Source organism: Bacillus rossius, chromosome 2, assembly GCF_032445375.1.
Source record: "Bacillus rossius redtenbacheri isolate Brsri chromosome 2, Brsri_v3, whole genome shotgun sequence".
In the NCBI taxonomy this organism is placed as follows: Eukaryota; Metazoa; Arthropoda; class Insecta; order Phasmatodea; family Bacillidae; genus Bacillus; species Bacillus rossius.
The window spans coordinates 135,352,092-135,375,329 of record NC_086331.1 but is presented as its reverse complement, the minus strand read 5'-3'; the positions used below and the strand labels follow the sequence as shown (position 1 = coordinate 135,375,329).

General features: G+C 33.6%; 2 protein-coding genes across 12 annotated transcripts in view; one reads left to right on the top strand and one right to left on the bottom strand.

Moving 5' to 3' along the window:
* LOC134529878 (uncharacterized) overlaps nucleotides 1-1,201 on the top strand; it is a 95,100-nt gene extending 93,899 nt beyond the window's left edge. Inside the window, exon 10 of the mRNA XM_063364431.1 lies at nucleotides 455-1,201. The gene's annotated coding sequence lies outside the window, so the exon portion shown is untranslated. The remainder of the gene's footprint in view (nucleotides 1-454) is intronic.
* Nucleotides 1,202-6,459: 5,258 nt separating this feature from the next.
* LOC134529876 (IQ motif and SEC7 domain-containing protein 1) overlaps nucleotides 6,460-23,238 on the bottom strand; it is a 127,343-nt gene continuing 110,564 nt past the window's right edge. For 6 of the 11 annotated variants that reach the window (XM_063364420.1, XM_063364423.1, XM_063364424.1 and 3 more), the window contains one exon: nucleotides 6,460-22,787. In XM_063364420.1, the coding sequence (XP_063220490.1) occupies nucleotides 22,564-22,787 (224 nt within the window). In that variant the 3' untranslated portion in view covers nucleotides 6,460-22,563. The remainder of the gene's footprint in view (nucleotides 22,788-23,238) is intronic. The other 5 variants (XM_063364421.1, XR_010074730.1, XR_010074729.1 and 2 more) reach the window with 5 other exon arrangements.

The window sequence follows — 23,238 nt, the reverse complement described above, 5'->3', positions numbered from 1 at the left end:
CACAGCCTGTTAGATAACTGCCAAATACATCATTGAAAAATATTTTTAAACAATGAAAGCTACCGGTATATTGACATGAATTTATACTTATAAACATATATCACAAATTATTTATACCAATTTTAACCTAGTATACCGCATTTTCATGTTCCCGATTACTGGGAAAGTGTCGCGAAGAGAATATATTTATATGAAATACAATCTTGAAAGTGAGATTTATTTAAAAGGTTTGGAAGTCTGGATAAAGGTAAAAGTACAATAGCCAACTTTCAGAACTTGAGTTGAGATATTACCTCGTTTTTTATTTAACTGGTAATGTTTTTTTTATTACAAAGGGGATAGGTACAATTGAACACCAAATTTCTAAGTGACATAGATGTATGAAACTTGTTATCGTTTTATTTACTGGCTGCAAAAATTCTATATTAGTTTTAATTGTGCTTGTTTGTTTCAGGATGTTACAATGAAATGATTGCTGAGATTGCAGTTACTTCTTAAATCAATCATCTGCATTGGAAACGTCGACTGACTATGCTTCGGGAACATAAAAATATATTTAAAGCAGATGCTAATATTGACATTAATTAATTTTTAAAATTTTGATTAACTTATTGGCTATGTGCTCCTCGACTTACAGACTATGGAGCATTTAACATATTATTGATGTATTATTATTGTTTTGATTGATGAGTGTGAATGTAGGATTTTGTTTTTGAATCCCATTATTACTTAAATGTGTTGTGTAAATTATTATCTTCAAAAACTCTATATGATTGTTAGCTTCAAGCAAAAAACTAAGCTTTTAAAAGTGATAATGTAAAAACTTAATAACTTTTTTGGGAACATTCAATGAAATTTATATTCCTTTCATGCTTTCATGAAACTGTTCAAATATGTTATATTTGTGTTGTAGGTATAAGGATGGCGAACCATAAGTATGTATGAAACCAAACATATTTTCCGTAACACTTATGTATGTAACTATTCACTGAGTCAGTTTGATTACTTATATCAAATGTATTATGGTCAATTTATTATAGGCACTCAAGAATAAAAAATAAAGGTTTAGAGTTGTATTATTATTTATTATATTATATCAGTATGTTATACGACTTCACATGTAATGAAATATGTATCATTCAACTATATGAAATTTGTATATAAATAAACTATTGCCACCACTAAAAACAACTTATTCATTGTTTGGAGTTTAATAATTTAAAAATATCAATCATCCATAATAATTTTAAATTGTAAACAAGGTAGTCAATTAGGAGAGAAGCGAGGGATGGCATAAAACATAACTGCATGCTTTAAAATATTCATGTCCAGCTAGCAGGAGAAAAAGATATAAGAAAGAAGAAATGGGTATAGAGTAGCGACATAATATAGGGCAGGAAAATAAATAATCACGAAAAAAATTGCAGTAAGTGTTAAAAAAAAAATAACTGGCTAGGCATCGAAACTGAATCACCTATTTGGATTGCTGCCACACTATAAATATTATTGTTGTGTGTTTGTAACACAACAGGGGATAAGGTAAATGCGGGCATGCTGTTAACAGAAGCACACTGACCAAATTATAAATGTTTTACAATATTATCTAAAAAATATACACAAAAACATCAAGCTTGGTGAATCGAGTGTTCGCTTCCCATGACAGAACTCCGTACACCAGATCCCCTTAATAGGCTGTAAACTTAAATTAGAGATTAATATATGTATGTATATTATACAAATAATTTCTCGTCTTGCTTACAAATACTTTCAATTTTTTTTTTAGCAAAATTCTGATAATAGTTACAGGTCATTATTAGGTGGATAAAAAACCTGCTCTTGCCTTAGTGCAATGCAAAATTATCAAAATTGTTTCTGAAACAATCAGAATGTGACTTGAATATAACAATTAAAATGCAGAATGACTGAACGAGTTCCGTAACGACCGCCTAGTGATGCGGCCAAATATTGAAGATCGTACTCTCCTTTTCTTTCAGTCTTTATAGGTTGACCGCCGCGCCGCTGACCCACTCCACAGATCGCAGTTTGGCGGTGGCGCCTCTGCTTCAGTCTCCTTTCCGGTTGTGCCCAGCGAGTTACCACGCGCTGCTGGAGGACTCAAATCAGCGACCCTCGTAGTCTTGTTGATAGCCACCTCCTTGGTGACATTCCAGTCACACACCCGTGTCAACTCACCCGCTGTCTCGGCATGCGTTTAGTCATGCCGACCAGCATCTTGTCGCTATCTTGCATGGCGGCTTCGGGCTCATCCATTGTGTCGTCTATGTCTGATGAGAGACTGGTTGGTGCCTCCGATGTAACACCGGTCCACCATTTTGCCATCCGGGGCATCTAGTGTTTTTGAGGCCAGAAACCTAAGTTTCTATGACTAACTTTGTGCATATTATTTCAGGTGCACCCCACACATTTGTTCAAATAATTTGGATCAACGGGCGGGGTGCGTGTCTTGTGGGTTAAGTTTGCCACATGGTTCTGTGTGTACGCTGGTATGTAGTGTAATACTAAGTAAATGTTAGGTTTTGGTGTTCCTTGAAGGGAGGGAAGGATACTTCCGCCATCGGTTAGATCGGCCAACTGGTGTGTTGTAGCATTACAGGATTTTAAGTGTGCTGAAGAGCAAGTGGTTGGTTAATATCGGGTGAGGTGTATAGCTATGTAAGCCACTCCAATGAAACCCTTGTAACACATGCATGGGTGATTAGTCCATATTGGCAAGACCAGGACAATCAGACCGACACTCGCACAGGTAATTGTGTGGTCTTGTTGGTGTTCTGAATAAAAAATACATGGTGTTAGTACCCTTAGCTATGTTCTTTGAATGGTCCTTAGGGCGGCCATAAGTACCATTATGATTCCCCTAAGAACCAAACTAATACTTGAAGAGTTTAGTCAAAGCTAGGCTAAGCCATTTGCTGCATAGATAGCTTAGAGGGCATTTGTCAACTATTCTCTGAAAATGAAATAAAACAATTATATTTTTGGCAATCATCCATTAAAGGTGTTGAGTATAGAAATTATATTGAGACTAAATGCTTGTTTTTCTCAGAGTACATATACTTATTTTTGTATTTTATTTATTTATTATTTTGACGTCGTCCCGACCATGGCCTCTAAGCCCGTGCTCCGCATCGCTAGTACCAGGTCCCGTTTTCGGAGCGCACCCCTAGCCCGGCGGGCGTGACCCCACTAGACTCAAACTTCAGGGCACGAAACCCCGGGGGCTCGACCCCATAAAACACTTAAGGAACAAGACATTAGGACACAATTATTAATTCACATGCATTAAACAAGTGCGCCGTAGCCACTCTGGCGAGCACCGCACGCACGGAGCAGACAACGAACCTCATTACCAGTCACCGCGGCCACTGGCCTTAATTAAAGTGCCTGTGACAATGATCGATTCAGATTAGGAGTAATCCAAATAAAACAGTTCACAGTGAGACAATATGTTAATAAATTTACAGTTGCCTACTTGATGCCACAAATCAAATAATTAAATACTATAAAACAGTTGTTAAGCCTTAAGAACCCAATTACCAGGTGCTACCTTTTAATTGAACACCTGGAACGTGTTTTTAGCTTATAATAGAGAAAATTAAGTTGATATAAGTTTTTGGCGCCGACTCACAAAGGAGGTGAAAGTTTCCCTCCCTTGCGAGGCGACCATGTTCGGCAGTCTTCAACTACTCCGCGCCGCGTCAAGACATGTGACCGTGAGCAGCCTTCAATTTTGTTCCACCGATCATTCACTCTGTACTTGATTTAATAACCAAACCTTTTTAATTCATTGCTGCTCACGTAGACTCGGCGTGTATTTCGCGGACTCGAGCTTATCTCGGCTGTTTCCTTGGTGATTTCGCACCGCGTCGCGGACCACGCAATTTACCGCACTGGCCGACTCCAGCCAACTCGTTTTCGTTAAGATCGCCGCGCATAAACCTGCCGGCTGCAACCTCACGTAAGTGTAGAATCGAATTTAGGAACACACTCATTGAGCTCTCCTAAGACAATTAACTTTCAGCGCTGGCCGTCTCCGGCGAACTAGTATTCACGTCCCCGCGAGACTGCCGCTGCAAATTCACAGTGTTATGTTAGTGTCGTGTTTTGTTTTGTAATCAGCGTGTGTTAGTGTAATAGTACAAAGGCTCAGACACTGCATAGCGCATTATCCTAGCTTTTGTAGCGGTTATGCCACCGCATAGTGTATGTGTAGGGAGTACAGCGTACCCATGCGTACCACCGGAGAAGTCCGTGGATTAAAAGCCAATTTAATATAAACTGTGTCATCTACGATTATTCCGCACCATTTCGTCCTCCACACGGCCTCGCGGCCTCGCAGCCAAGTAGGGAGTTTCAGGGTAGACTTCAAGCCGTGTACCTGGCAGGGCACGCGGGGGCAGAATACCCACGACCCACCATCAACGGCCTAGTGTCCCACTAGTGATACCTGAGCCTTGTTAAAACTCAGATTTGATGTTAAATAAAGTTTTGAACGTATTTTATAGTTGCATAATATCTCTTTTAATAAAGTGACTGCATTTGGTTCTTACCATAAATTTTTAGTATAAGAATATTCAGATATGCTTTTCGGGCACCTGCTTTAAGGAACAGCAAGAAAAAATACATGTTTCAATTTCGTAAAAAAAAAAAATTGTTTTTAAATTTTTGTTGAAGGCCATTCCTAGGGGTATCTTGACATGTGTTGGCTTATCCTGGATTCGGTAACCCCTATCACAAAGTGTGCCAATCTGCTGAGAAGAACCATTTTGTGATTGCCTTAGTGACCATTTTGAGTTTGAGCATGGTGGTTAATTGGGTTTACGAGCTGGAGCGCTACGGACTAATGGCCAACCTAGAGGCCGAAATTGAGGACGATGTAGAGCTGTTGCGTCCTAAGGTAATTGAAATATAAAATAAAATGCAAGTTTTACAAGTGTTGTAAACTCCTGGTGCACAGGCGAAGGGGATTTGGTTACTCAAGTGGAGGTGAAGCAGTTAGAGGAAGTGACAGATTTTTTACCAGTTTTACAGCCATAGATTCCAGTAGAATTACTTGAATTTTGTGGAAGAAAGGGTCAAATAAGGCCTGTTTTAAGTGGCTAAAGACCCAAGGAGCTGAGGGAGGAGTAGTAAAGATGGATAAAAAAGATGGCCAAAATTGGTATTGAGGCGTTGTTTTTTAAGATTTTATTAATTTTAGTTTTTTTGGTACTTATGTTATTTAGGTCGGTTAAGAATTTAGCTATACAGTCAGTGTAATGTTTCCTATAGTTGGTGCTATCTCTTGAAAAATATGTCTCTTGGAGAAAAATGTTCATACTTCCTCTTATATGTGTTCACTTTTAAATGTGATTATTTTATAAAGTGGAATAAGCATAGCTAAATAATTACTAATGCTGAAGTTTAAAAAAAAAATTTTGGTAGGGGAGATTTGTGGCCAGCTTTGCTATGGCCTAAAAATTAAAGAGATGCTAATGGTAGCTCTACTGGGACATGTGTTTATAGTGGTTAATTTTGTTAAATATGTTTATTTATGGGTTTGTAAATTTAAATTAATTTCTAGTTAATTTTAGTAAATTAATAATAATTTAAATTTATTTGATTTGTTTTGCACTTAAGCGCCTATCAAAAGTAACCTCCAAGTTATGTTTGTTAAAGTTAGCAGCCTGGTTTTTAACACATTAAGTTTTTACTGTAACTTTATTTTAATTGTTTTAAGATAATAAACTCACTCATAACAGAAACTGCCTTACAGTGATCTGTAAATAGTCTGCCAGGCCTTAGGCTGATGTTAATGTAAAAGAAGTGTTTTATCATTTCTCACTAGCTTACACTGTGAGGCAAAGGAAGCACCGACGGGTGTTGTCATTGAGATAGCTGACCTTGTCTGGTGGACCAGCTGTACGAGACTTTGTGAGCTCTGATGATGCTAAGTGTAACACAATTATTGATCAAACAAGATGATACATCATGTGTTTCACATTTATACCCTATTGAGCGTGTGTGACTGTTAAGAGGCAAAATTTTTCACTACAAATAAAATCTACGAGCAATTAAAACTTATTATGAAAATTAACTGTCGTGAGAAGTAGTCGCGATTTTTTGTGAAATTATTTTTTAATTGTTCACAAGAATACACATTTAAATTTAGTAAGAATGATGTGAACTATGGGAAATTGTGTCAGTGTGTTGCCAACTCTGGGGGTGTAAGGATAGCATAGAACAATGGCTCAATAGTGTGCATTACAACGATACTTATGGGAACATTTTGTTATTTCCAGCTCACGTTTTAAGTTTTTCTATTTTAAGTTTAACAAAATAGCTTTTGTTGCATGACTAATTAATGTACTGTAATTAACCGTACTTTTACTGCAATATTTTTTTGTTTTCATGAAAAACATCAACAAAAATGCTTGTCTCGCAAAAAAAAAGTCGCACACCTACTTTTAAAACTTTATTTTAGCATAAAATAGGTGACAATTATGCAATAAAACACAGTAACTTTGTAAACATTCTTAAATTTGTTTTAAGTTGAAAAAAATTAGTTAATTACTATTAACATTTAAGTTTTATTCACCAACATACATTGAAAGTTAGATGTTTTTTGTGTTTAGCTGAAATACACACACTTTATGTCTTGATTACAAAATATTTCAAAATACAATTTTGGTAATATTCATAATGAGAAAGAAAATAAAGTTACAGCATATGAAAAGACTAGCTATATTAACACAGTTGTAAATAAGGTTGTGAAACATGTTCTCCTCAGCATCAATTTCATTCAACTATAATCAATACAATGGTAATGAGAATACACAGCACAATGGGCTCACGTAGTTTAATTTACTGGACTACAGTGATGCTAAAATGACATATCACTTCCCAACACAGTGCTAAATTACTAGGTTTATTAGCAATGAATTTAAATTTATGATTTCCATGGCCAAACATGAAAAATAATAAAAGAGCTAACAAAGTCCACCAAATAAAAAATCACATGAAAAAACACTGATATAGAGAACAACTGAGATCATAGCATCAAATAGACATGGGTGAAAAAAACTGAACACTGTGTTAAAATAATTTGAGTAAAAAACACAACACACATTACATAACAGAGAAATGAAAAACATCAACAATATCAAAAAAATCCAAAGCTACTTTAACTGTGCCTGTTGTCAATGTACTCCAATTTTTAATTTTTAAATGTATTTCCAAAGGAAAACCAAAACTAAATGGCCTATTTTTTGCTAAACTAATTAAATTTTTTTTCAATAATTTAATCAGTTCTCTTTTCCTCAAAGTATGCAAGACTCAGTGAATGATATTTAATGAACACAGGTAAAATAAACTACCAGAAATTAAAATTTGGTGGAATATCAAATTATTGATTCCTGAAAGATGAGTAAAGTTTTCTTGTAAAATAACAAATAATTCAGGATATTCAAAATACTTATGGAAATTTGTTGGAACCAAAACATTAATACACATAAGTTACATAAAGAAGTTAAAACATTGGAACTAAGTAGCCTATGTACAGTATATGTTTTTGAAAGTACTATATTAAATAAATTTTGACCTACAGAGAATTTAAAATTAAGGATTTCATGAATTATTTTGTGTGGAGAAACTGATGATTAACAATTAATATAAATTTTTGTTCAAACCAGTTATGAAATTGGTTTAAAATGAAATATTTGATAAAAAAAATTAAATTGTTGAACTCAATGTATTTATCATGTTATTTTTTATAAAAGACAGTAAATACAAACTTTCAAACCCTGTAAGTTATTTTTTTAAGTTTATATTGGAGAAGTTATTGCAGACATTATATAGGCAACAAAAAAAAAAATTACAAATTTCCAAGTAGAGTTTAAATCCATGAATTAAAAAAAGGTTTAAAGTAAATATAGGTCATATGGTACTAGACCATTACAGATGTTTTAGTTTTAGTTTTGCCATATAAATGTTTTTTAAGAAATAAAAATTTTGTAACTTACTCCTGAAGTAAAGTGAAGTGTTAAGCAACCAGTATTAACACATTTTTTTTTGTTTGAAGCTTTTAAAAATAATGTTTAGTAGAGACTGACAATAAGGATGAAATCCTCATCTTAAGGTTATTTTACAGAGGCATAAAAATAAAATGGTTTTTGTAGTAAAATTTTGATAATTGATTATTTTTTAAGTTATGTATTGCTACATACATTAGACTCCCAGTAAAACGCAGCTGTTAGGCCGTAACTTACCCCAATGTTATCAATTTTCATCCAATTTGTTGGCAGCCAGTCAGAAAAAAAATTACTCAGGCTTCAATTGAAGAGGTTAAGTGAAATTGTAATCCATCAGGAGAATAGAAGCATTTATTTCAGTAAATATTATTTGAATCACTATAGTTTACCAATTTGGGCAAAATGTATTGGCACCATTATCTGATTGGGGTGAAAGCAAAAGAAATGTATTTGTGTCTTTTTAATAGTGCTTAGAACAGATGTTCCTTTAGTACCTATTTGGTTTATTAAATGTGGATTGAGCAACATTATGTACAATAAATAAAACTTTTAGGTGACGGCTAAAAACTGACTATGCGCAGAAAGGAGACATGGAAGTAAATAAGTCTGATCACTGATAAGAGTTTGATAGCTTTTAAAAGAGTAACATACTCATGGTAAAGTGATGGTACAGTTTAAGTATTGCAGAGATATAAAAGAGGAAGCAAATTCCTGAAGTTAATTCGAAGTGGACAATAGGGATGATTCCCAGAAAATCAATTTAAATAATCAATTAGTATAATACAGCCATTAAAAATTTATTTTCATGCACACTTTAGTTTCCATTATATTACATGTTGAATATGTTAAATTTTTGAACCTCGCAGTAAACATATAAAATTACTCACTATTGGCTGTGAGTTTGTGACATAAGACGGCCATCATTGTTGTTTAAGCAAGAGCAATGGAAGTGTGAGGATGTCTCACTTAGGGCAAAGTGTACAAAACAAAGAGGTAAAAACTGAATCATAAGTTAAAAGTCTTCTTTTGTAAGATACTTCTTTTAAATACATGTAGGAAAGCAAGTTATTTGTCAATAACATAACTTACACCAGTTCTTAGTGAGAGCAAAGGTGCGTCAATAAAATTACATGTTTTCTGAGTATGATCATTGTGTATGAGTGTCATGAAAATATTTGTACTAGTAACTTGTTGGTTATTACTGTACGTATCATAGATAACCTATAATGAAATGGCTGTCATTCACTTGTTAGTCCAATTTTTTTATTTTCTGTAGCTTATTGTGGAAAAATTGGTGTTATTATTTTTGAAAAATAATTACAGATGTCATTATGTCCCGTGGCTGTTTATTTGTTCATGCTGCCTATCTGTTTGTTTTAAATTCATGTTTGGTAATGGAAATCATTCATTTTAATTATCTTTGTAATTTAAATGTTCTAAATAGTGTGAAAATAAATAAATTGCAGGCCACAAAAAAATGCATAAGAAAAAAGTAGTGTTTATGGATGCAGTTATTAAATCAGGGAAATAGTGTAATTTATTTTTTTGTTCCTCCAAAATGAAAGCTCTGTTGATATGAAATTTGATGATTATAATAATTACAATATCAGCTACTTCCAGTAATTGGTTAAAAGCTGTAAAATAAATATGAAGTTGTTTAGACAGAGTTTATTTTGCAAGAACATTACGTATATATAAAAAATTGCTCTCATAGATTCACACATGCAAGCAATCACAAAATTGTGTCGACACAAAATCTGAAACAAATATTACTAAAGCCAATTCTGTAACCACTCATAAAAGGACAGGTAAATTATATCCTAAATGCAGCAAAAAAACTCAACTTAAGTCACTGATAATGTGATTAATTTAAGGTGCTGATTTACTCCAAACACTATGAATGAATAAATATGCTTTACACAAATCAGGAATGATTAATCTGGACAAATCCATTGTTAACATTGTTGAAAAAAAAATCCACGCGAAAGTTGAGAATATACATAAAAAGAAAATATGTTTTGCGATAGTTACAAGTATTTTATTAGAAAATTTGATACACCTTAACAAGAATAATCTAAAAACTACTACAATAGACACACACATATGTGGTTCAATGGAGTACAATGCATTAAGTTTTGGTGATGTTCCATTTTATAATTCTGCATTTCATTAACCCATCAATATTTACTATATGATGATTTTCCTCACACTTTATTAATATGTTTTTTATTTAACATCTTAATTCTAAATTTTGGTTCTCTCCCCCTAGTTGAGTTAGTGTTAAACAAGCTTGTAAACATGTTATTTTTAACAACCTGATTTATATATATTTTTTTTCATAAGACTGACAATTGGGTTTTCTGACCAATTCATATAATATCCTGTATCATTTAACTTACATGAAAACTGTGTTAAATGCTAGTCTTTATTTTTATTGTTTTATTACATTGACATGGATGGATACTTTACTTGATAGGTTACAATTATTAAACTTGCAAATGCTTAATTCATTACAGCTCCTTTATTGTTTCCTTTTTTCAGATCAATGAATTGTATTTATAAGCTCGTAGACTAGTGAAATACAAAAAAAAAATACATAAAAAGTTATGAGTATTACATAAAACACAATCATCATTACCTATAATATTGAATGATACCAAAATGGAGCTGAAAAAACATTGTGTAAGGAAATTTCTCCACATGTACCAACCATGTGACCACTGGCATGTAAAAAGCACAATTTTGTGAAATAATACCTAAGATATTTTTAATACAATTCATATGATAAAATATGAATAAAGGAATTATGATTGTAATTTTATATTTATATTTGTTTTTCATATATCATTTTTAGAGAAGCATTAGATCACCATTGTGCACAAACTGCATTTAAAAGTAATTTTCACGGCTTTGAGATATTTACCCTTTCACGGTAATAGTGTTGAGCATTTAATTAACACACACACACATGTAAAAACAGACAACACTTTGTGGAGTTAAAAAAAAAAACAGCTATTTGACAATGTAATTCTTAATTTAAGTAATGTTTTTAATATTTATTTTAGATGGGCATTATTATTATTATTATTATTATTAATGCATACCTGTATTACAATGTTAAATTAACATTTTATTAAGTATTTTTAAAATCTAGTTTATTGTTATACGAGACACATGCATACAGTATTATTATTGTACGTACAACAAAAAATACAATGGATTTAATACAAACACAACATATTTTTTTGTCAAGTAACTACAATTTTATAATAGTTATAACTTTATGGTTTTTAAGGTCTAGCTTAGCTATAGAGTACATTTGTATTTCTCAATATGTATTTATTTTTATTAAAATGAGTTTTACTCAACACAAATTGAATTCTTATTGCACTGAAAGGCTCCAGAATACATGTTGACTTCAAATTCAAGTTCTTTCAAGGCAGACTTAAATTTCCGGTCATAGAGCAACTTTTTTTCTACGTCATTTATATAAGCCATCCCAAAAATAATGCACTTATCTGACCATTCTGTGAAGTAGTTTGTTTACAGTTTGACTGCCAACACCTGCTCAGAATATTAAAAATAATATTAGTGGCTATGGCATAAAATTGTAGTGGATAAAAAATGTTAAAAGAACATATACAGAATCTAATACAATAGCATAAATAATGATTCTTTCACACTTTAAGCTAAGTTTCCAACCATTCCTATATTTTTTGGGGGTTCTGTATTATCTGAGCTCTATTTATTATAATTAGGATGAAAAATTTAATTAAATTGCATTTCAGGGAATGGTGTTTGCAACCCTTCTTAAGTGATATTTTGTGTGTAACTCATTTTGTAGAATAAAACCAAGTTTTTCCCTGAACACAACAAAATACTCATTTTCAAGCGAAATCTTAATAGGTATACATTTGATTTAGATCAAAAAAATATGATGCATAACTGTCCGTACAGTTCTAAGGAATACATTAATTGATTCTATTAATAGATGTTATTAGGGAACATAAGCTTATAATTCTTTAATACAAAATATACCGGTACAACTTCATTAAACAAGAAAGTAGTCTATATATAGAACCTTACTTCTTTCTAGCTATCACTTGATTTCTCAACCCTGAAGATACTTGCTGTAATGCAGAGCTAAACATCGCCACAGTCTACCACTTGACGTGGCTCAACCTTGAAAGCAATGGTAGTTTCATAGAAATAACTACATTCTATACTTCAAGAAAAAAATGTTTGAACTAATACTGAGTCAGTTACACTTAACACATCCTTACAGGCTTTCTGATGGATACAAATTATTAACTTTAAAAATTAATACTATTATACAAAATGACCTAATCACAATCCCGACATAAAAGACTTGTATTTATGTCATAGTATCTTACTTCAGTACGCGTAAATCTCTCTCAACACATGATCAGCTCTGTAACTTTGTATTAAAACAAGCTGATTATTTTATTATTTCATTAATGTAAACTTATGTTAGCTTATTACAAGCAAAAACTGGGACTACATGGAAAATATTTACTAATGCTTCACCAGGGGCCACAAATTAAAGTCTGCTAGAAGATTACAAAGAAAAAAAAATTATTTGAATTGAAACAGCAATAGTTGCTTTATTACAAAGTTTTATTTATACTACTCTAAGGATTCATTTGCAGTCACGTAGACCTCAATGGTATGTTGTAAGTCATTAGAGGTAAACAGGATTGGCAAGGCTACCAACAACATTTCACTGGCTCATAGTCGGCTGATACAAAGTTTCAACGTGAAATGTAAGTTTTTTTTTGGTTGAGCATTACTACTCACTAGCTGTCGAAAGAAAAAGGACTGTTCATGAGATAAGACTACAGGCATAGTTGGTCGCAGCGGGGATGCCCTTTAGTTCCAACTGTATGTTGAGTAGGCAGGCATTTTATAATGGTTTTGGATACTTTTCTGCAGTGTACAACAGCTTTATTTGATGTTATTTTTGTGAAAAATTACTTAATTATCTTTAAAACACACATCATTAGAAAATGTAGAATAGATTTAATAATAAATTTGGGAAATAAAGAAAAATGTTGAAGCATTGAAACTGTGCAAAATAAAGTCTGAAAAAATTAATACCTAATTACTGGTATTTTGAGAGTGCAGATGAGAATGCAAATGTAACTTGACCATCAAATTTTCTGCACAAAGGAGGGTAACTATGGAAATTTAATAAGGTGGTTTATTTTCTATCATACCTTCTCAGCGATAGTGCTCAAAAAACTATAGCATGGCTTGTCTAGTAAGCTAGACCAGTGGTAATGAATGAATGAGGAATCTCGTGACATCAAGATCGAGATGGGTCTTTGCCCAATCTGGCATAACTCTTAACTAATAGCTAATGAGTAGCAAGGCAGCACTAAATCCTGTTGCCATAAGCTGTTCTGCAGAAAGTTTGCAAAGTAAAACACCTCCTTTTAATTTTAAAAACTATTTACACATACACACATACCCTAACATCCACTAACTATTCACTAAAATGAATGTATCACACATTAATTGACAGGGGAGTAATAACTTTAGTAAATATTTTATTTATCATATGATAAGGAATTAGATGAAACATACATTTGAAAAATAACATTTAGTTTTATATTATACTATTATACTACAGATATGCACTGACTTATGGAACACTTTCATCTTAAACAGGTGTGCTAATGTAAGCTTCAGCTTGTTATCTGTCGGCATATATCTGCTTCACATGCAATTGTTTTATATATTTACTAGAACAAACCTATGTCCTAATATATTGATATTTTTTTACAAAGAAATGATTTATAATAAACACCAAAATAATTTTGTGTCAGTAGATTTGCAATTGTGGTTTAGCTAACTTTTATGTTAATCAGCACCCGGTGTGCTTGGAAAGTTTAAAGACAGGTGCCACCACATCTCAATAGGAGGGACTAGGTTTTCTAGGTTTGCCTGCGAGTGTCAAAGTGTTTTGTCCTTGACATGGTACGACAAGATAACCGCAATATTTTTATTCAGCAGTGTGTGTCACTGTGGTGAGTGAAGAAGTGTTTTCTGTTCACTGCAGAATATTGATTGTGTAAAATGGATGAAAAAAAACAGAATGAGTTGTGTGTTATTTTGTTTTAAAATATAAAATCAGATTAAGCTACTTATGAACTCGTAAAAGAAGCTTTTGCGGATGAATGTCTGAGCTGAAAAAAAACATAACAAATTCAGTCTAATGAGAAGACGATGTTCGTGGTGTTTTAGATTCTGCGGTATTGTGCATCATGAATGTACCTCTGGTGGACAGACAGTCAACCAGGAATATTATAACAGTGTCCTCGAGCGTTTGTGGGAAAACGTGCAGAAGAAAGGTCGTGCACTCTGAAAACGCCTAGGCTTGAGCTCTCTCCATCAGGGAATTTTAGGCCAAATTCTTCATTCCTGTGCTTGCTTCCACAACCCCCAGTTCCCTGATTTGGCTTTGTTGACTGACCTGTTTCCTAAATGGAAACTTACCCTGAAAGGGAATCAATTTTATTAGATTGAAGACATTCAGGCAAACAGAGACAGGATTCTTAATTCCATAAGAATCAAGATTTCCAAGAATACTTCCATAAGTAGAGCTGATGTTTTCAGTCAGAAGGGGACTAGTTTGGAGGAGATCTGCCATTTTGAAATGACAAGCCAAGTCTTAAAACTTTCCAATCAAATCTCTTATTTATAACTGCAATCCTAAAAAGCCCTATTTTTTTAAATATTGCCTTATTAATAATGTCTTAATTTATCATTACTAGTTAAACACATAAAGGTCATTAAAGGTTTTGGTTTAGTGCCATGACTTAAATTTTGCTAATTTTCATGTTGTTAATTATTTTTACCTCCATATCTTGCAATCATTTTACATAGTTGGAACTCACTTGGCTGTTAAAATAATTAATTTAGGTACTAAATGTAACATTTTCTTATAACTATCACATGTTTTCATTACAGGTATGTTTTTCAGATTGCAATAAAGTTTTAGCTCACTTTTGGGTTAATTATTACTAGAGAACTGAAAAATTAGCAAATGCTGTAATGTTTATAATAATACTATTTTTGGCATTTTCAAATGTAAAATGCTGATTTCAACATTTAAATTTAAAGTGGCTATTCACGATGCTTTTGAAACAATTGCAAGGAATTAATTTAAATTCCTTCTTTATATTATATTTTATATATCAATAATAAAAATGTATCGTTATTATAATATATATTTACATTATTGAAATACGTAACTGGCATTATTTTTGTAGTTTTCCCACATTTTTTAACTCAATGATATTGACTGACACCTTGGTTGCACTACTTTTTTTAAATTAGCCAATTACAAATGTGAAAAAAGTTTTGATGTAATTACATTAATGTAATTTTCATTTTCTTGAGTAAATGATTTTGTTATATGTATAGAACATTGATTGAATTTGTACTAATTATTGTAACTATTCCTTCAAATTCCAGTTGAATTCATTTGGTTGCTAAGACATTTTAACCCTATTTTTTTGTTTCTCTATTGTGTTGGGCACATTCATAAAAACCAAAATATTTTTTACAAAGAAAACTTCAATACTAAAATCACATTGGAGTATAATGTAACAATAATTGTTAAAAAATATTTATTGAAATTAGTTTTTAATCCTTTCTACATGCATAATTTTATAGTTACTTTTTTATAGCAAGAAAAAAAATTTGATATTGGATGAATTTAAACTGTAACCTCCAAATATGAAACTCATAGAAAGCAGTAAATAGGGGATTTATAAATTACTTCCATTCTCATTATAATTGATGCAAACTGGCATCTGGTAATAATTTTTCACATATATTTCACAAGATTTTGTTTGCTCTGATTAACATTTAAAACCATGATTGCCACATCAAGCCTGAAAAAAAAAAAAACCCTATGTATTTCACCTAAAAAAAAACCATTTCATAAAGAAATAACACCTACTTTTTTAGGCCTATAATCATTTCTTATATATGCACTTTTGCACAGCCAATTTCACATCAATAAAAATAACTATTATAACTCTTTCACTAAAAACATGGCATGGCGCAATTATGAGCACCAAGTAAGTACCCAAGTGGTTCCAAGCATACTATAAAAATCTTGGAATGTCTTGTCTCATTACACCTTTGCACAAAACCATGGGATATAAAACCCTACTGTTACCTTTTTATTAATAAACACTCATTTACTTGTAAACAGTGAAATTTGGCTTAGCTGTAGTGTGGGTTTTTATTAATTTTTAAATATTTAATGGCTATATCATTATAACTAGGGGTGTGCGGGAATAGGTTTTTGTACTGCGGGAAATTTTCGGGAAAAATAAATTATTCCCGCGGGAAACGGGACGGGATCGGAAAAATTAAAAAAAAAAAAAGCAAAATTTTAATTATAATATGAGAAGATGGCCATTTAAACGTTTCTTGCAAAGTTAGTTGTTTTTTTTTTTCTGCTATTTCTTTTGTCTGCTTCACTTGTCCTTTTTTCAGCGGCGACTTTATATTTTTTAGCATCCTCAAATTCTTTTTTTATAGCCAGACGTACCATGCTCGCATCTCAAAAAAAATTTTCACATGAGACATACTTTGCCAGGGATTTACTGTCTGTCAGACGTTCAAAATACTTCTAAACACTTTTAGGTGTACAAGTAACAAGATGATCGGTTGCGACATCTATTATTTGTAGGCTGCTAGTTTGTTTTAATGTACAATGGCATCGAAAATAGGAACAGATACTTTGCACAAGCCTTAATAATGTAACGTCAGCCGACAAAGCCCGTCAAACTAAACAGTAAACAACTATTTTTTTCTCCCAAAGCAAAATCATAGATGTTTAGATACTCGTGAGCAGTGGTGTAAAACTACGTGATTTCATATTTTTCAAAGTGCCAATACAGTTCTCTACATCGCCACTAATATCAAGTAATGAGAACGGTTACGCTTCGTTATGTAACGCAAGTCTAGTATTTCTTATATCTTTGGCGAAAAGGTTGGATTGCGCATGTGTTTTGTTTGTGTCTAAGGGGACACAGTGGTTTTAGGTTAAGTATTCGATGGTGACGGCAATAACGTTATATAACTGACTATTCACGTATCTGCAAATTTGTACCCTAGAAGAAATATATTTATGAACGCATACAATATTTAAGATACTCCATGTACGTTTTTTACATTCCAATTATATATGTGTAAACGATTATCATAATTCACTGCACACCACAGCTGTCGCTACGATCGGCATACGTTTAAAAGATGTTTTGCGTTTAAATAGTACGGAAACCCTTCAAAAATGTACAAATCCATAAAAAATATTGTTGTAAAAACAGTTTGAATTGATAGAAAACATTTTCACATGATTAGTAAACATTTTTAAATTTTTAAACAATTTCCCAAAAAATTTGGGAGTAATAAAATTCCCGCCCGGCATTTCGGGAAGCCTATATTCCCGACTTTTTTCCCGAAGCGTCGGGATCCCGCACACCCCTAATTATAACTAGTTATCATTTTACTAAACAATGTTCACCTTGACATTGACTGGGGCTTCACACTTTAAGCCTGGTCAGACACCGCTCCCTGTTTCTTCCTGTCTCGCACCTAACCACTGCTTCCCGGCATTCGTACCGCCCACGTATGTAATTGTGCGAGTTCAAACACTGCACCACGAACTACCTCAAGAGGGCGCCCTAGCATCAGTGCTGTGCTCCCTTAATTAATCTTAAATTATATTGTAAACCTTTATTAAATTTGTCCCAAAGGTTTTGTGTTACAGCGGACCGGCCGAGAAGTTTTGTTTAGTAATTTTTATATAATTATACTCCCAACACTAAGACGGCGCCAAGCACTCCCGAGCCCAGCCGAAGTCAGACTTTATTTGAACACTAAAATATTAATTTCTATATGTTATTAAGCAACCAAGCCACAAGAAGTGTTTTATGTGTCTTTTGCCCACTAACCCTTGGCACGTAAATGCAGTAACGTAACGATGCCTCTCGCTCCAGTCCATCGTCATCGCCGGCCGAGAGTACACACACCAGCATCCCGGTACATCAAATCTTGCAGTACTGATAAGTAGTTTCCGGTCATGTATTTAAGTCTTTCAAACCATTTGCGTTTGTCCTCGGGGCTTACCTCGGCCGGTGGGCTGCTTAAATAATTGATTTATTAACTCTTTAATGAGTCTTTAATCACCAACTACCTAACATCTTTGTGTGGCCATGTGTGTAAACCAATGCGTGCCTTGGGGCTTTTTCTCTGCTTATTAAGTAAATACGTGTACGAGAGCGTGTAAATTCTGAAAAAATCTCTTCTGACCACGTGTCGACCATCTCTTGTTAGTGGGTGTGTGGGACACCCTAAGAGCCCACTGGAGTCTTACACAGGTGCAAGCGTGCCCGACACAGAGAGCGAGCCAGGTCTTGGCAAGTTATGTTCAAAAAACTAAGAGGGTCAGAATCTCGCTCCCACACGGACTACATCACACCCTGAGAGGGGTCTCCGGGTCCGTGTGCTCTTTACATATGGAGGCGCCCATTATTAACTTCCGTAGCGAGACCATACGCTGAGCAGACCTTCAACCCTTTAAACAAAATAGTATTTCCTTACAAGAAAAATAGATAATTTTGTTCACGAGACTCATAAAAATCAATCATTAGGTAAATTTATGGGTACAAATATATTTTTGTTTGGTCCTACATCAACTCTTTCCCAAAAGTGTATAAAAATTTTATACTATTGTAAGTAAGGTGCTCATGCACCAACGTAGGTTCAATAAAGGGGAAAAAAAAGGGGGGGAACCAAAATAACTAAATAACTAAAACATCCAAGAGTGGAAGAATGTGTGAATAAATGATAAAGCAAGTGGGGTACAAAATAAAAATCCAAACAATAAAATGTACAGGAAATGAATGGGATGCTAAGACACTAAAAGCAAGATGAGAAAGACTACAAAAAAAAAACTATATATCCTGATAACACACAAGAAAAAAGTTGTAAAGAAAAATGCAAAAAAACATTACTTTGTTTGGGTTCAACTATGTGATGCGGTGGTCATTTGTTAACATTTGTTAACATTTGTTGACTGAATGGTGGAGACGGAAGAAGAGGAAAAGTACTATAGAATAATTATTTTGAAAAGCTGCTAAATCTAGATGGTAATGAGAATGAGGAAGAAACAGATGAGCAGGAAGTATTTTCTGAGTTGGATGATGATATCACATGGAAAGATGTAGAGGAAGCACTGAAAAGGATGAAGAATGGCAAAGCTCCAGGGATAGATGAGCTAACAGTAGAAATGATAAGAGCAGCAGGAGAAGTATGAATTCATTGGCTGTATTGAGCGATGAGGGGTGTTTGGAAAGAAAACTACATACCAGAGGACTGGAGTAAAGGGGTAATAGTGCCAGTGTTTAAGAAAGAAGACAGGAAAATATGTGAGAACTATAGTGGTATCATTCTGATGTGCCACTGTGCAAAGGTGTATGAGAAGATCTTGGAAAAGAAGATAAGGAAGGGCATGGCAGGAAAATAGCGTGAGGAGCAGCATGGGTTTAGAGAAGGGAGGTCTACTATAGACTTGATTTTTGCCACTCGACAACTGATGGAGAGAAGACATGAATTTGGGAAAGATCTAGTGATGCTATTCCTGGATGTGTAGAAGGCATATGACAGTGTGAAAAGACAGTGTGTTTGGCAAGCTATGGAAGAAGCGAAGCCGGGTGGTGCATTGTCCCATTGTTGAATATTATTGTTTAGGAGAGCATTATGAAGAGAGTGGACAAAAATATCGGAGAAGGAAAGATGAAGGCCATGCTGTTTGCTGATGATTTGATGGTATGGGGTGAAAAGAAAGTGAGAAAGTATGGCACGAGATTGAGCACTACAAAGAGTGAAGTGATGGTCATGACAAGGAACTAAAATGGAGTTAGGTGTTGCATTCAATTAGATGGTGTTGAGTTAAAACAGATAGAAACCTTTAAGTATCTAGAAAACGTATTTCAGGGAGGGGAAAAAAACAAGGAGGAAATGGTAAGGCGAGGGCAACAAGAGGATGTATTCTACAGGATGTGAGAGATTTGGTATGGAAGAGGGAGGTGCTATTAAAGTGCAAACAAGTGTTGTACATCATCTACTATGTGCCCATAGTTACATATGGAGCAGAGAATTGGACTGTTGACAAGAGAGATCCTGGGAAGATCAGAGCAATAGGAATGAAGTATATGAGGAGTATGTTGAGAGTTACAAGGCGAGAAAAAATCAGGAACGAGATTGTACAAGCAAGAGCAGGAGTACAAGATTTGAAGGAGATCATTGAAGAAGCAAGAATGAGATGGTAGGGACATGTGCAGAGAATGGAAAACAAAGAGGCTGCCTACGAAAATGTACACAGAAAAAAGACCCCAAGGAAGATTAAGGAGGAGATGGGAAGAGCAGATAGTTAAAGGAGTGCAGGAGAGAGGAGAAGATTGGAGTAAAGTGAAGGATGAGGAATGGTGGAGGAACAAAGGAAATGGAGGCATTTTACTTTGCTGACCCGGCCACAGGCTGGAAGCAGTTGATGACGATGATGATGATGATGATGATGATGATGATGATGATGATGATGATGATGATGATGATGATGATGATGATGATGATATTGATGATGATTTTGCTTGTAATATCAGGCAGTTCAGCATAACCATGTTACACAATTGAGAACACATTGCGACCATCTGATTGGCTTGACAGACAAGAGTTGAACAGTAAGAAGTTAGATACCTTTAATGTGTGTTAACGTTGCTCAACACCAGTCGTATAATTATGTGACCGTCCCATCATGCCCATTTTCCAATCCTCAACTGCATTTCACCCGAATGCAACGGTACTGTTTTCAAGTTTACTTAAGACTAAATTCTGACTTTTAAGAATGAGCACTGCAATGTCAGTAAGAATCAAATAACACTTTTGGTAGAAGCAAATAAGGACGGTTCTGAAAAATTGAAGTAGTTGACAGAAAAATCTATTTTTTCCTTTCCTTAATTTGAATTTTCAGTTAGTTCAAAATTTATTCTTAGTCCTTTCAGGTTCAAAGTAAATTCTACTGTACTAACAAAAATAGTTCCATTATATGCTACATAATTAACATTTTTTACCACTTTAATCAAGTGCTTGTTTTGCCAATCCTAAAAATTTCATTAAGTTGCTACTACAGTTGATCTTTGAAAAGGTTCAATATTATCTTCCTTGTAAAATTACATCCCTTGCCATTAGTAATTTTTCCTTCATCTTGGTGCTCATAACTCTCATCCACTGTCTCTCGCTTGACTAGGAATCTTCACCGAAAGCTTATGAAGCACAACAAGAACTGTTTGTGTGCTTAAGGCTCATTCACACACATCCTATTGATCACTTCAGTTTTATTACATTTCTTTGGTTTACGGGCCTTTAATATTGATTTATTACTAAAGCTCTTTTGCATCACAGATTTTATTACCAAATATTTACTTAACATTTTTTGCAAGCTGTAAAATATCATGCAAGTGAAGCAATCATAATTATGAAGAGCTACATAAATTTTTACCACTATCAGATTATACTTAAAAAATATCTGATGGAAACAATTTTTTGATGAAACACACAATTCAAGAAAGCAACCGTGATACATTTACAGGAATAGCCTTTAGACAAGAAACTGAACTAACCAACATGGTGTGTGAGCTAGAGCCTTAACCTCTCGTGTGTGTTTAGTGGCCGGGAACACTGACACACTATTATCTGATGAGGTCAGACAAGTCATGGTTCACGATTTACATGCCGGGTCAGTGCTTGTGGTTTAGGGCTCACAATAAACTAGGCAATCATCGTCAGCCTCCCCGTTCATAACCAAGTGACATACATAAGTTCTTACTCTCCTGTACAGTTTATTTTGTTCCTTGCACTACAGTCAATCAAAATATTTGACTGGCATTGTAAAGTGTCAGTTTTTTGGTTTTGGTAACTCTTTTTAACACAAACAAAATAAATAAATTTTCTTATATACAAAATAATTATCATTAATACAAAAAAAATAAAATCTATATAAAAATAATATGTTTTAACAGTAACATACCTCTGAGAGGCATGTCAAAATATCTTTATATAGTGATAGATGAAAAAAATCATAACTAATGGTTAAACTAAACAAATTATCAACAAGAGCACTTTTACAAGTATTTACAGAATTTTTCCCATTTAATCACATGTCCGGATAAGAAGTGACTGGTGCCTTTCTGCAATAAGCAGTTAATGTGCATATCATATAAAAAAAACTCTGTATACACCTAGAAACATAAATTGATTAGGAACTTAAAGGATGAAAATAAAAGAAATCCTTAGAAATTTATACATATTGAGAGTTTCTTTTGTAGCACAACAATTTATGAAGAAAAAATTATTATTTAACACTTTATAAATGCGTCGCTTGAAAGCTGTTGTTTCTGGTTTCTACGAAGGAAAACACTTATGATAATACTGACTAATTATCAGAGCGAGACTCATTTTCTGAGAAAACTTGTTTATAATCTTTCTTGACACTTGTGTTTCCAACATAAAATTGCCGCTTTGTCACTAATTTTAAACCCTGATCGGTGAGAGATGGAGTTTTACTTGATGCGCCATCGACATTAGCTGGCTGGAAGGAAACTGACATTCCACTGTCTAATGATCCCATACTGCTTCTCCGGTGATGGCCAACACCTGCTGAGCAGCAGAAACAGAACACACACATACCATACTATACACAATTATGTATTTAAGAAAAGTATATGGGTTACTGCACGGATGAATGAATAAAGTATTGTGTGTAAGATTAGGCTAATAATGTAATGTATTCAGGAATATATAACTAAATAGGGTTGTGAAAAACTTCAAGATCACATTTTACCAACAATAACACTTTTACTATCACTTGAAAATTACACTTACGGAGTCAGTAATGATTGTATACTTAAGAAATTAAAATTAAAACTGGAAATATATAAACTACCTTACAATCATGACTTGATGTAAGTTTTTGGACATACGCCATTGCTAAGAACTTTTTCTGTTGAAGAAAAACTAATAAATAAAATAAATAAATAAAAATAAAAATAAAAATACTCAAAAAAATATACAAAAAACACACAAAATTAAGCAAACAATTGCTGTTGCT